Below are 13,144 nucleotides of genomic sequence, written 5' to 3' on the forward strand. Positions count from 1 at the left end.
CAGAAGAGCACTTGAAAAATGCCTTGTTTCTCCCTGACTCTTCCAAAACTCTCCTTCAAATGCAGTGGTCTCTCAGCCTCCGTCTGTCTACTAATAAAAATCATGCCATTCAGAAAGGTCTGGTCAGTGTGGGTGGGTTCCTGTTCCCCGTCTCCTCATCCACTTGCATTTAGACCCTTCTTCTCTATGCCCTTTTCTGTCCCTCAGGCTCCTGGGAACCCGCTAGTACAGATAATAAGGGGAAAGAAAGGAAATTGTCTCTGGGCTCCTTGACCGGCTGAGCTCTGACTGGGTTTTGAGAGCCGGGGATGGAGGGTAGGAGAGCAGGAGTGGGGGATAGGGCTCAGGTCGCAGGTGGCCGATGGGCCGATTCATTAAGTGTGTCCCTGGAGGGAAGAAGTAAGGACCCCTGCAATGGTGGAGACTGGGATTCTTTGAAGATTTAGCCTGAAAAGAGGCTCAAGACTGGAGGGCTCATGCACGCTGAGGTGAGCAGCAGAATGCTCCATCACCCCGCCACTCCTAAGCTCAGCAGTGGGCTGCATCACACCCGCCTCCTGGGCTTCCCGTGCTTCCCATGGACCCAAGACATAAGCTGCTCCAACAGTTATCTGGCTAATCACAGTTCCTCACCTGAGGCCCTCAGCTGGTTGCAGGCAACAAACTTCTCCACCCAGGCTCTTTCCTTCCCCATGACTCAACCCCTCTCTTCTGTCACTGTCATTTTATGTTTTTTAGTCTCCAACTATCTCACACCATCTTATTGTCCTCATTTGTGTGGGCTCTGGTTAATATTAATATTTTTTTCACTCTCCTTCATAGCGATTTCCCCATAGACACTGTCTTGTCTCACCATCTCTCTCTCTCTCTACTTTGGAGGGGAACACGTTGCTTCTACATTCGCAATGAAATTTAGATCAGCTATCTGTGAGGGCTAACAAAGGGCTGCCATTGTTATGGTTTCTAGAAGTCCCTTCCTCTCTGCACAATCACTCTGCCTCTTCCCTGCCTCTTCTGCTGAGCTCTGAGCTCACTGTCTTGAGGCTGGGGTCTCCCTCACCTCACTTCCATCGGCAAGCAGCTCACGGCCCCAGGTAATCATGCTGTCTGGGAGACCTGATTAAACTTCCCTCCTGCCTGCAGATTAATCTCGCTTTCTGAGCACAAGCCTCCTGCTTCAGCATATCTTGCTCAGAGCCGAGATAGAGCTCAAGCATCAGCTCTTCTTAGGTGGATGAGGGACTAGAGCCTGCTCCGAGGGGGGCCATGTCTAGAGAAAGGGTGGCTCAGACTCTGGCTAGCCTCCTTCTACCCTGACAACGGCCCCCATCCTTGACTTCTCGGAATCAGGCCATGAAGATCCTGTCTGGCTGAGAGGCGGGTGGTGACCTGAGCCCGATCGCCCCCGCTCTCCGCCTCATCTCTGCTCCCAGGGCCCAAATTGTCGTCACTTTCCCACTGAAGTGTCTGGTCATTTTCAGAAGCAATTTCAGGAGAAAATGCAACTGCTGCTCCCTATCCTGCTTTTCTTTCTCCAGGGCTGAGGACACTGCCAGCTCCCAGGGTGGGGGTGGGAGTGGGCTCCTTTCCTCCTTTACCCTTCCGTCTGTCCTTTTTTCCTGACTGCCCTTTTCTCCTCTGGAGTCTACGAGCCTGCAGCCTGTAGGGCTCAGTTTCCCTGCACATGACAGGGCTGGAATTAGCTTTCTCACCTTGAGAGAAAGGGAATTCTTCCACAGGCTCTCCTCGTTCAGGCTTTGAGGGGGCCACGGGCTATCCTGAACCCCTCAACCTCTACAAGGAGCCATTCCCAGCACCTCACAGACGAATCCAGCTTTGACATATTCCTCCTGCCTCAGTCCATCTCTTCCCCAGCCTCTGAGGGACTCTCCCTATTCCTTGCTCTGTGAGTGGTTCTTAGCTGTTTCCTGGTTACAGGACATGGCTGGCCCCAGAAACTGTTATCCGTTATTCATCACTGGTATCTCTGCACCCAGTGTCATGTATGGCTAGGGCCTGCCTTCACCTCCAACACCTCTCCAGGACATTGAGTCAAACATGGATGGATGTCTGCAAGTCATCTTGTATACGCAGCAGATACCAGTAGCCCTGAGAGAACAGCTGCCTAACCTGTCTCTCTCAGCCATTAAAAACACTTTTCTGGCTTCACCCAAGAGGCTAGGAGGGAAGCTGCTAGGGTCTCTGGATTCCAAGTGCCTTCTCCTCTTAGCATCTGGGATAGGCTCAAACAAAGAATGAATGCTCAAAGGATAAATGCTTCTATAGTTGCAGAGGCACTTTACATGTTATTTGCATAGGATTTGTGGGCAAAAGGAAGCTGCCTGCTCAATTCTCCAAGGTCTCCTCCTTGATCATCTCTCCAACTTAGGTTAGCATCAACTCTTTCAAGTCTTTGCTAATCCCAGAGATCAAGAGGCAAGCTGTTCTCCTGGCCATCCCTTTGCTCTCCAGAGTCTCCTGCCATCCCCGCATAAGCTGCCAGATCATCAAAGGACATTATTCATGGTGAACCTTTGCTGAAGCCCTGCTTCCCTGGTGTCAGGCTTGGAAGCAGGAATGGATAGGGTGGGTGGGTGGGTGGGGGTAGTTGATGCAGAGATGTATCACACCTCCTGCATTCCTAACTCCCTCTGCCTGCCTTGCTGAGTCTTCCATTTCCAGATCAGTGGGAGGAGGAGAAGGAAGAGGAAGAAAATAACTAAATACCATTAGGAACCACACCTGGGTTTCTCCAAAGAATGAACTTGTCAGGCCATTTGGGTGGAAACAGCCTTCTGTTTCTATTCCTCATCCCACCAAATGCTCCCAGTCCTGGGTCCTGGCCCATCTTCTTTGCCCACACAGCCCTGCAATTAGCTGGGTAATGAGAAGCTTTTAATGATGCCCCATTAGTCTCATACATCATAAAGAGGCCTCCATACCCAGCTGCTGCCCTCATTTTGGGGTGACCACAAGACCCTGAGCAGTTAGGGCAACTTCTATCAGTATGGCCAAGTCCCAGGGTGGGTGGCATGGGGAGAAGGTGTTTTAGCACCCTCGCAGCACTTGAGAGGCTCCATGTTTGGGGCTGGGATAAAACAGAGAAGCTCTGGCTTCTCTTTTCATTTCATAAATATATCTATTGGACATGTATACTAAATACTATAAGATAAGAGATGTTATCAGCAGACAAATTTTTACCCTTGTGGCACCTACATTCCTGATGGAGATGGGATGTGTGGAGGAGGGACAATAAGTAAAATATCCTCATGTTAGAATAATGTGTGCATGCAGGAGAAAGCCTGGAGGGGATATGGAGTATTGGGATGGTAATTTTTTATTTTTTGGTGCTGGTCCTGGGGCTTGAACTCAGGGCCTAGGTGTTGTTTCTGAGCTTTTTGCTAAAGGCTAGCAAGTGGAGCCACAGCTCCACTTGAGGCTTTATTTATTTATTTATTTTTGGTAGTTAATTGAAGGTAAAAGTTCCATGGACTTTCCTGCCTGGGTTGACTTCAAACCATCATCCTCAGATCTCAGCCTCCTGGGTAGCTAGGATTATAGGTGTGAGCCATCAGTGCCTGGCTTAGGATGGTACTTTTAAATAGGTTGATCAGGAAAGCCTTTCTGAGCGGTGTCTGTAGCAAATAAGAGAATCATTGTTCTATCTTCATTCCAAGAATGAGGGGTCCCAAACCTACATTCTCAGGTGAGCCATCTGTTCCCTTGCAGGGCGCTACCTGTTCCCTCTCAGGTCAGCACTCACAACACGCAGTAAAAGGAATGGGAGATTTGGAATGAGGTGAATCTGAATTTTTGGCTCTTCTGTGCTGATTAGGAACTGTGTGTACTGGAGCAGTTCCTAGGCTGAAGTTCCTAGGCTTCAGTGTCCTCATTAAAAAAAAATTTAAAAAAAATCCGGGGCTGGGAATATGGCCTAGTGGCAAGAGAGCTCGCCTCGTATACATGAAGCCCCAGGTTCGATTCCCAGCACCACATATATAGAAAACGGCCAGAAGTGGAGCTGTGGCTCAAGTGGCAGAGTGCTAGCCTTGAGCAAAGAGAAGCCAGGGACAGTGCTCAGGCCCTGAGTTCAAGGCCCAGGACTGGCCAAAAAAAAAAAAAAATCCATTCTCTACATATATGGTGAAGATACAAAAGTCAAACAGATCACTCTATAAGAAAGGGCATCTTCTACTATTGATGTTGTTCTTGTATCACCTTCCTGTGGTTGTATCTACACTATCTCTGTAATCTTATCTGAGAATATTGGAAACCGTCTATACTGGTATTAGAACTAGGAAATTGAAAGGGAATACCAAAATCGAGAGACACAGGGTAAAAAAAGACAAACAACTACAAAAGCAATACTTGCAAAACTGTTTGGTGTAAATGGACTGAACACCTCATGGGGGGAAAGGGAAAGGGGGAGGAGGGAGGGGGGAATGAGGGACGAGGTAAAAAACAGTACAAGAAATGTATCCAATGCCTAACATATGAAATTGTAACTTCTCTGTACATCAGTTTGATAATAAAAATTTGAAAAAAGAAAGAAAGAAAGAAAGAAAGGGCATCTTGCGAACATTCAAACCCAAGTCCAGCTCCAACACTGGGGGAACCCCTTGTATGAATCTGGTTTTCGTTGTCTATCTCCCCTATCTCTTCAGGAGCATGTCTCTGTTTTCCTTTGTTGTTGTTGTTTGTTTTTACCTCTCTAGGTCTCTGATTTTGCCTCTGTTTTGCCCCTGGGGTTCTTTCTTAGGGGAAAATGTATCCTGGAAGGAAAAGGGAAGCATTTAAGAAATCAGTGCTGAAAGGGAGGGATGGAGAACAGCTCTTCCATCCTGTGTGGTTCTCCTCAGTGAGGAGGAATGGAAGGTAGAATTCTAGAAGCATGCAACTGGGTCAGACTGATTCAGGGTCAGGAAGGAGAAGGGCAGGAGGTGGGCCTAGGAGAGAGGCTTAGCACTGGTGAGGGAGGAGGGAGGCTGACCCAAGTTCTCTCCTCTCAGCCATGGAAAAGCACTGACACTGGGAGTGAAGATAGGAGTGGTAAGGAAGCTCAGTAGGAGGACTTGGAGAAGGACATGGGGCAGGGGTGAGGTGGAGAGAGAATCCAGACTCATCTGCAATCCTTGTTTGGGTTTTTTTGTTTGTCTTTTTGGTTTTTTGTGCCAGTCCTGGGGCTTGAACTCAGGGCCAAGGCATTGTCCCTGAGTTCTTTTTGCTCAAAGCTAGCTAGCGCTTGAGCCACACACTCCCAGCTTTTTCTGAGTAGTTTATTGGAGGTAAGAGTCTCTCGGACCTTCCTGCCCAAGCTGGCTTCAAACTGGGATCCTCAGATCTCAAACTCTTGAATAGCTAGGATTACAGGGCTGTGCCATGGGTACCTGACTGGTTTTTTGTTTCAGGATGTTGCTCTTGCTAAGAAAGTTCTTTACCACTGAGCTACCCCTAGCCTTCTACAATCCTTTTTTGGCGGGGAGAACCTTAGCCAGGACTCCCAGCAGTGGCAGAAAGGCCCCTTCCTGAGCTGTTCCAACCTGGAAGTCAAGCTTGAGGGTGGTTTTAATTTTGTTGTTTTGGGTACTGGTCCTGGGGCTTGAATTCAGGGTCTGGACGCTGTCCCTGAACTTTTATGCTCAAGGCTAGTGCTCTACCACTTGAGTCACATCTTCACTTCCAGCTTTTTTGATAGTTAATTGAAGAGAAGAGTCTCTTGAACATTCCTGTGGGGGGGGAGTGTGTGTGTGTGTGTGTGTGTGTGCGCGCACAAGTGTGGCTTCAAACTGTGGTCCTTAGATCTCAGCCTCCTGACTAACTAGGATTACTGGTGTGAATCACTGGTTGCCAGCCAAGTTTGAAGGTTTAAAGGGTGGGGAGTTGATGAGTGAACATGGAAGGAAAGGCCCAGAGGACATACCTATTGAGCTAGACCTGGTATGGTAATTTTGTGACACACCATACACAGTAACACACTCTAGACTGCCTGCCATACATACCTTTGGAAGTAGGCTTTTGGACAATTGTAGCACATTGCTGGGTCTGGAGAGAGACAGACAGAAGGGGAAAGAAAGAGAGAGAACGTGTGAGTGTGTGTGCATGTGTGTGCGTGCAAGCATGCACACGTGCCTGCAAGTCTAGGTGCATAGTTGCAGCCTCCCCCTTCCTCCAACTCAGTGTCCCCCCTCCCCTCCAGCCACCTTGGGATTGGTGATTCTCAGCCCCTCCCCTCAGCTCCCCATACCCTCCCGGAGCCTTTATCAGGGAGCAGGGACTGAGTTCCTGCCACCTTGCAGCTCTCCTCCACTCTGTTTCTCTCCTCACAGCAGCTTCAGCTTGTGGAGAGTGGGGAGTGTTCCTGAGGAGCTCCTGGATCCTGCCAGGCCAAGCTCAGAGCAGCTCCACAGGTAGGCTCAGGGGGTGGGGGGAGGGTGGCGAGGGACAGTGCTGGTGGGGACTGAAGCTGGCACCAGGGGGTCAGGGGTCCCTGGTCAGGAAGAATGGAGGAAATGCAGCCCTTAATAGGCAAGCAGCTTGTGGAGGGTGAGGGTTTGGAGTCTGTAGGTGCAGATTGATTTTTTCTTCACCAGAAAGTTTTCCTTAAGTCTTGGGGTTATTTAGTTCTGGAAAGCAGCACCTAGGACCCCCTCCTCAAGGCAACTAAAGAAACAGTGCCTGTGTTATACATCTGTCATCTTTCTTATGCGCTACAGTCCCAGGCATCATTGCTCATTGCCAGGGGGCACAGCCTGGGAGCTAGTTAATGGGAGAGAAGGGAAATTGAACTCCAAGAATGGACCCCTTTTTTTCGGACCTCCATTCCATCCTCTAGAGAATAGGGCTTGCCTAAGAGAGTTTAGGGCTGGGAAAGCAAGGCAGAGCCCGGTTGCTGATTAGGAAGATCTGCGTTTCCACCACACTGAGCCCTCCCCACCTCCCCTGGCCTTTGCCTTCCCAGGCGCCATGAGGACCACCCTGCTGTTCGCAGCCATCCTGGCTCTCAGCCTCGCTCCAAGCTTTGGAGCTGTCTGTGAGGAATCACAGGAGCAGGTGGTACCCAGTGGGAGTCACAGCAAGGTAAGGCACCCGCGGGCAGAGTCCCAGGGCACCACAGGGACCTGGGCTTCTGTCTGGACAACTATGGGGAAAAGGAGGGTGGATGGGATTGGGAGTTGGGTGGGTGGTCTGACCAGGGTATTTCATCTCCCTTCCGATGTCTCTTCCTCTCTGGTCGTCTCACATTTCGATCATCTCCGGGATATGTCTGAAATATCTGGCTCTCTGTGTGTCCTTGTGCACAAAAGGTATCCTACATATATTGTTGGGGTGGTTGATTGTTGGGCGATTTGGTGATTGGACGGTGCTGTGAAGGGGTAAGGTAGGGTGGTCTGAGGTTTCCTATGGTCAGGTTCTGTCCCTCAGCAGGGAGCAAATCCTCTCTACTCCCTGGATAATAGAAAACACAGTAAAACTTTTCTCTCTCAAGTGGTCATTTGCATGTTATTCCACCTATCAGTTATGTGGGTTCTTTTATTTTCAAGATGCAAATAAATTCCCTTATCATTTGCCTATCCGCCGCCTGTAACCTTAGGTGTATCTACAAGTCTCAATCCTTCTTCTTTTCTCTCTCTTACCTGACTCCTAGCCTTGCTTACACAGAATGACAAAACAAAAAGGAAAAAGAAAAAAGAAAGTCAGGTTGAGCCTTGATTTTCAAAGTCCCTCTCAGAAGAAGAATAGGAATTGTCAGCGCTGGTGCAGTAGGAGCGCAGGAAGGAAGTCTTTGCAGGGTTTTGAGATGACAGCAATTACATTGGTACAAATGCTTTTAAGATGATTACAGGTGGGACTTATTACAAATTCAGTGTGTGAAGTCTAACTGCTTCTCCAGTTCCAATCTGTTTAGCATCTCATTACAGGAGGTGGGCAGAGTATTCGAACAATTTGGGAGAAGTGGCTGCCAGGAAACTGTGCTTGGCGAGAGAGAGAGAGAGAGAGAGAGAGAGAGAGAGAGAGAGAGAGAGAGAGAGAGAGAGAGAGAGAGAGAGAGAGAGAGAGAGAGAGAGAGAGAGAGATCACCAGGGCAGCCTTGCAGGTGGCAGCAGTTGCACCAGATTCAAGTGGCCAGAAATGCCTACGGTGTGCCAAATAAAGGCTGGACCTTGTGTGTGGAGCCATAAAGTTTCAGCCTAAGATATTCTGAACATCTGAGATAAACCTGCTGCAGGTTTGAGCAATGCCATGGCCCCTCTGTCCCTTGTGCTCCCTGAGAGAGAAGCCTGTTTATTGTGAGGACAAGGAAAATCCATAAATCCATGCCGGAAGAGGGTAGGATGCCCGGGTGCCTAAGAATTGGGTTGGTGTGTATGAGAGTACCTTTTGTGTAAATGTGTGTGCGTGTGCGCACGCATGCATGCATGCACACACAGCAGCCCACAGACCCCCTGGGCTCTGGAAAGAATCACTCTTAGGATTCCAGGTAGGATTCTCCAACATAATCATGCATGAACATTGACTCCCAGTGGTGCTAATTTAGGTACACGTGGCACATACCTACCATCCTGCTGTGCCCACAAGTTGCTAAACAAAAAACCATGAGGACAATTGAGAGCCAGCCCCCTGTTGTGCAGCTCCAAAACCTGGGGTGCTGATTGTGGGGGGAGAAGAGATGTCATTCTGAGCATGTAGCTTTCTTGAAAGAAATTCTAGATCAAGAGCAGGAGGGGAATGAAAGAGTAAAAACCAGAGGTAGAAGGCCATAGGGATTAAGAAAGAGAGAGGGAATGAGAGGCAGGGGAGAATCTTGCACCAACTTGGCGGTGGGGGGAGGGGGTTTGCAGGTTGCCCTGGCTGCCTACTGTCATCAGACTCTGGAACAAATCTTGCCTGTGATTCCATCACAGAGTACAGACTAGAGGATACTTGATCTTTCTGACAGGCCTTTCTTGATTTGGGGAAACTGACTCATGGGTAGCTTATTGGTTCATGATATGCCAGGGAGAAAAGAACCTATGGCCCTTGCCACAGAGAGGTGACAGGAGCTGGGATGGGGACCCAGGGAACAATTGTCCTGGAGCATGTAAGAGAGGCAAGAATTATTGCCCCAGTTTAAGAAAAGTCTGGATCGCTGGAAGTCTTTCTAGTTCTGGACAATCAGGATGGCCAGCTAGCCTGCCCCACCCAACCCCCTGTGCATGTGAATGACCTGTGAGTGGGGTTTAAATGCAGGTTCTTGGATGGAATCTGACTTTTTAAAAAATTTTATTGTCAAACTGATGTACAGAGAGGTTACAGTTTCATATGTTAGGCATTGGATACATTTCTTGTACTGTTTGTTACCTCCTCGCTCATTCCCCCCTCCCCCCTCCCTGGAATCTGACTTTCTAATAAGCTCCCTGCAGTGCTGGTCCACAACCACTTGTAGAGCAGACCAGAGGAAATCCTGGGTGCAGCCTTGAGAGGTTCAGAAGAGGGTTTTGTGGTAGAAGAGAGCAAGTGGGAGGGATGTGAGTTTCCTGCCTCACCTCTCTGTTCCTCTCCCCTGCAAGGACTCGGATCTGTACCGGCTGCCTCCATCCCTGCTGCGGAGACTCTACGACAGCCGCTCTGTCTCTCTGGAGGAATTGCTGAAAGTGCTGAGCAAGGCTAGCATGGGTAGGCCCAGGCCCTGGGGAGGAGGATGAGGGGAAGGATTCTGCAGATGGGTTAGGCCTGGGAGACCTCCACGGGTGAGGGTGAGGGGGAATGTTGGGGAGAGTGAGACACCAGGAATGGCTTAGTGAATCAGTCAGGGCTGTCATCTGAGCCACCCTCAAATCATCAAATCATCGCTACCCACCATTCATTTCTCTCTCTCTCTTTTTAAAAAATTTTCCAGATTCAAAGGAATTATCCCTTCCCCAGAAACGTGAGTAGTTTTTCCCTCCCTGTCTCTGTTGACCACTTGCCCAGAGCTTGGCAGGTGTGGGGCCCATAGGCCATTTTGGCTGGCTCTATCTCAGCTGGTACAGACAATACGCCAGCTGCAGCTGCTCAGCCAGTATTTCTGAGTAGAAAGCACAGGAAGGAGGGCACAGGCACGGGCACAGGAAGGAGGCAGGTGTGAGGGGTGGGGGAGGTAGTCCTATCAGGGCGGGTCATTGAAAACCAAGAGGTTTACAATAACACTGGAGATTCAACGCCAAGGCACCTGCTATAGAGAACTCTTGAAATGGAGGGAGTGGGATGGGACAAGAAGATATGCCTAATAACTATGGATTATGAACTAGGCTGGGACAAGATACAGAGACCCAACAGGCATGGTGGTATACACTATAGTTCCAGCAGCAGGGGAATCATAAGTTCCCAGGACTACATAGGAAGATCCTATGAGAGAGAGACAGGCAGAAACTGAGAGACAGGGCGACAGAGACAGACACAGAGACAGAGACAGACACAGAGAGAGGAGAAACTCATCTCAGAAGTTGTAACACTGTAGTGGAAAGCATCACCTTGCCTGTTGACAGCATTGTCCTTTGTCTGCAGGTGACATGCATGATTTCTTTGTGGGACTTATGGGCAAGAGGAACAGCCAACCAGGTATGAGTGTGTGTGAGTACAGTGGACACTTTTGGGGTGCTGGTGATTTTCCCAAATGCTTCAATTTACAGTTGAGTCCCCCTGGGACTCAGAGTAGGACACCTTTCCAAAATAGTCCTGCTACAGATGAGAGAGAAGTAAGGAGGCTCTGCTTCCTCCAGCACTGTCTTCTAGTGCTGCCTTTCATAGCTAGCTCTTCACTATTGGGGCAGGTTTTAGTTCCCATTCAGAAGAATTTTCCCAACTGCTGTTTATTTCATCCCAGACACTCCTACCAAGGTGAATGAAGAGAATATGCCCAGTTTTGGTACCCTTAAGTATCCCTCCAGTGCAGAATGAGGTAAGCTCATTGGTTGGGAAGAGGAGAGGTGACTGTGTGTTGGGTGAGATGGTGGTGGGGTACCAGATGTGCATGTTCTCAGTGCCCAGGACAATGATGCCCAGAGACAGGCAAGGGTGCGTGCATATATACCCACCCTCTTTTTCCTCCCCCCCTCTCTTTCTCTCTCCCCCCCCCTCCTTTGTCATGGACTCCACTGATTATTCAGCAAAGGTGAGTGGTGGAAAATAGGGAGAGAAAAGCTTTCCATGGGGCTTTGCTAGAAGGTGGCTTCTGTTGTTTGGACTTGGTTTTCTTGTGACCTGGGCTAAAGATGGAGAAATTATCACACAATTACTACAGATCCTACATCCTGTCTATGGGTGACTCATTTGCTTTCTGGACAGGTGGAACCTTTCCACCTAGCGTCCTATGTTTCTGGCACAGAATTCAGCCAAATCCAGGTGATTTGCTAGAAGGGACTCCAAGTCTAACAGAACTCGCTAGAAGCTGCATCTTAGTCTCTGTGTAAAGTGTAATGGATTGGAGCTTAATTTACTCCTGGATTTGCCATTCTCTAGCTGTGTCTCCTGGGCCTCAGTTTCCTCATTTGAAAAATGAGGGTGACGATAGATCTGCCAGGGTTGGGGTTTTGAAGATGGCATCTAGGGAAGGCGTGCCGGAAGCACTGTGCTGTGAGTCAGCTGCATTGTGGCTCTTCCGGCCTGGGAGGTGGCGGGGGGGGGGGGGGGTCCTAGTGTGTCTCCTGGTTGGCTCTGGTCTGTTTGCTGAGCACCGAAAGCCTGAGTGGGCTGACATATTCTTCACTTGTCCACCAGTGTGACAGTCCCCCAAGGCAAGAGCTAGTCAAAACACAGTCTTTCTCCTGGCACCATCTACCCACACACAGTGTTGACAACTCAGTGGATAGTTTTCTTTTCACTCACTTCCAAAGAAAGTGGGGCGGGGGTGACAAAAGGAGGAAGAGTCCCGGAAGCCACAATAATCACATACACATACACACACACTCACTGAGCTCAGGGTGGCAAGTCTGAGACCCCAGGAACTGGCTGTTGATTCTACCTGTGTATGATGACTCCCTGGGACCAGACACTAGCTCTGGCTCCTCCCATTTACTGCTGGGTGAGAGGGCACAGAGGGCTGTAATAACTGTAACTCGCTGATTACATGGTACTTACCGTATCATTTTGTTCTCATTAGATGGTTATTTCAGTCCTGCCGATGGCCAGATAATTATATGAGCAGTTATATCTGGATGACATACTCTCCTCTAGCGTTGTACACCAGCCATAAAGATAATTACAGTGCAATTTTGCCATAGTATTTTATACAAATGGCAAAAACAAGTGCATTGTGGAAATCTACTTTTAATGTTTGCTGGTGAATCCAAGCTCTTTCAGAGGGACCAGGGCCATAATTGCAGCCTTCATGATATCACCACTATGGAGAATTCTCAACCTGTTTGAGGTGCCAGGCAGGATTGGGACATAAGGTCCCCAAGGGCTAGCATTTTAAAAAGATGAGGGGAGATGGATGAAAACAGATCATTGTCTCATCTTGTTTCATTCATGTGAAACTGTTGGAAATGGAAGGGATCCTGGGCCTGTCCTTCATCTGGGGGGGTTTCTGGGAAGAGAATGGATTAGATAAACCCGAGAAAGCATTTGTAGGCTGTGTGTGTGTGTGTGTGTGTGTGTGTGTGTGTGTGTGTGTGTGTGTTGGATATGAACTGGGTCACTACAGTTTCCTGTGTGGGTCTTGTGGCATAGGCCAGAGATATTGGTTATGGTGTACATCGTGGTAGGAAGTGGGAAGCACCTGCTGCTAGAAGAGCAGTTCTCAAGCCCGAAGGCCACAGGAATGACTGCGGATGAGGAGGTCCTTGCAAGTGCCCTCTCTGGCTCTTCTACTTCCCTAGGGGGTGGGGAAGGGAGGGATTTATAGGACAAAGATGTGATTTGGGTTTGTTTTGTTGTTTTTGTGTGTGTGTGCATGTTTTGTCTTCAGCACTCCACTTCTGGACCCCTGGCCATGAAGACACTGTCCCAGTCTGGATCCCAGGTGCATGCTCTCCTGTTTCTTCATGCTTGTAACATTGCTACATTCTGACTTCTTCCCCATTCCTTCTCCCCAGCCTGGCATAGCAACTGCATGGTGGATCTCCTAATCCCCAGGCACATTGCTGTCCTTTCTATAGACCAGCTGTAGTTTCCATAGGGTTCTGCA

At 49.0% G+C, this 13,144-nt stretch overlaps 1 protein-coding gene across 1 annotated transcript; it reads left to right on the forward strand.

The window, feature by feature from the left end:
* Positions 1 to 6,963: 6,963 nt before the first annotated feature.
* On the forward strand, positions 6,964 to 13,144 carry Tac3 (tachykinin precursor 3). Its single transcript, XM_048349944.1, has 6 exons — positions 6,964 to 7,077; positions 9,549 to 9,654; positions 9,878 to 9,907; positions 10,525 to 10,578; positions 10,844 to 10,918; positions 12,926 to 13,144. Exons 1-5 carry the CDS (start codon positions 6,964 to 6,966, stop codon positions 10,915 to 10,917), a joined length of 378 nt encoding a protein of 125 aa, XP_048205901.1. The 3' UTR covers position 10,918; positions 12,926 to 13,144.

This window comes from Perognathus longimembris, chromosome 1, assembly GCF_023159225.1.
Source record: "Perognathus longimembris pacificus isolate PPM17 chromosome 1, ASM2315922v1, whole genome shotgun sequence".
In the NCBI taxonomy this organism is placed as follows: Eukaryota; Metazoa; Chordata; class Mammalia; order Rodentia; family Heteromyidae; genus Perognathus; species Perognathus longimembris.

Excerpts from the sequence above, each read along its gene's own strand:
- Tac3 (XM_048349944.1), top strand. The coding sequence starts at position 6,964 with ATGAGGACCACCCTGCTGTTCGCAGCCATCCTGGCTCTCAGCCTCGCT. Across the intron at positions 7,078-9,548 it reads CCAGTGGGAGTCACAGCAAG|GACTCGGATCTGTACCGGCT; the intron begins GTAAGGCACCCG and ends CTCCCCTGCAAG. Across the intron at positions 9,908-10,524 it reads ATTATCCCTTCCCCAGAAAC|GTGACATGCATGATTTCTTT; the intron begins GTGAGTAGTTTT and ends CTTTGTCTGCAG.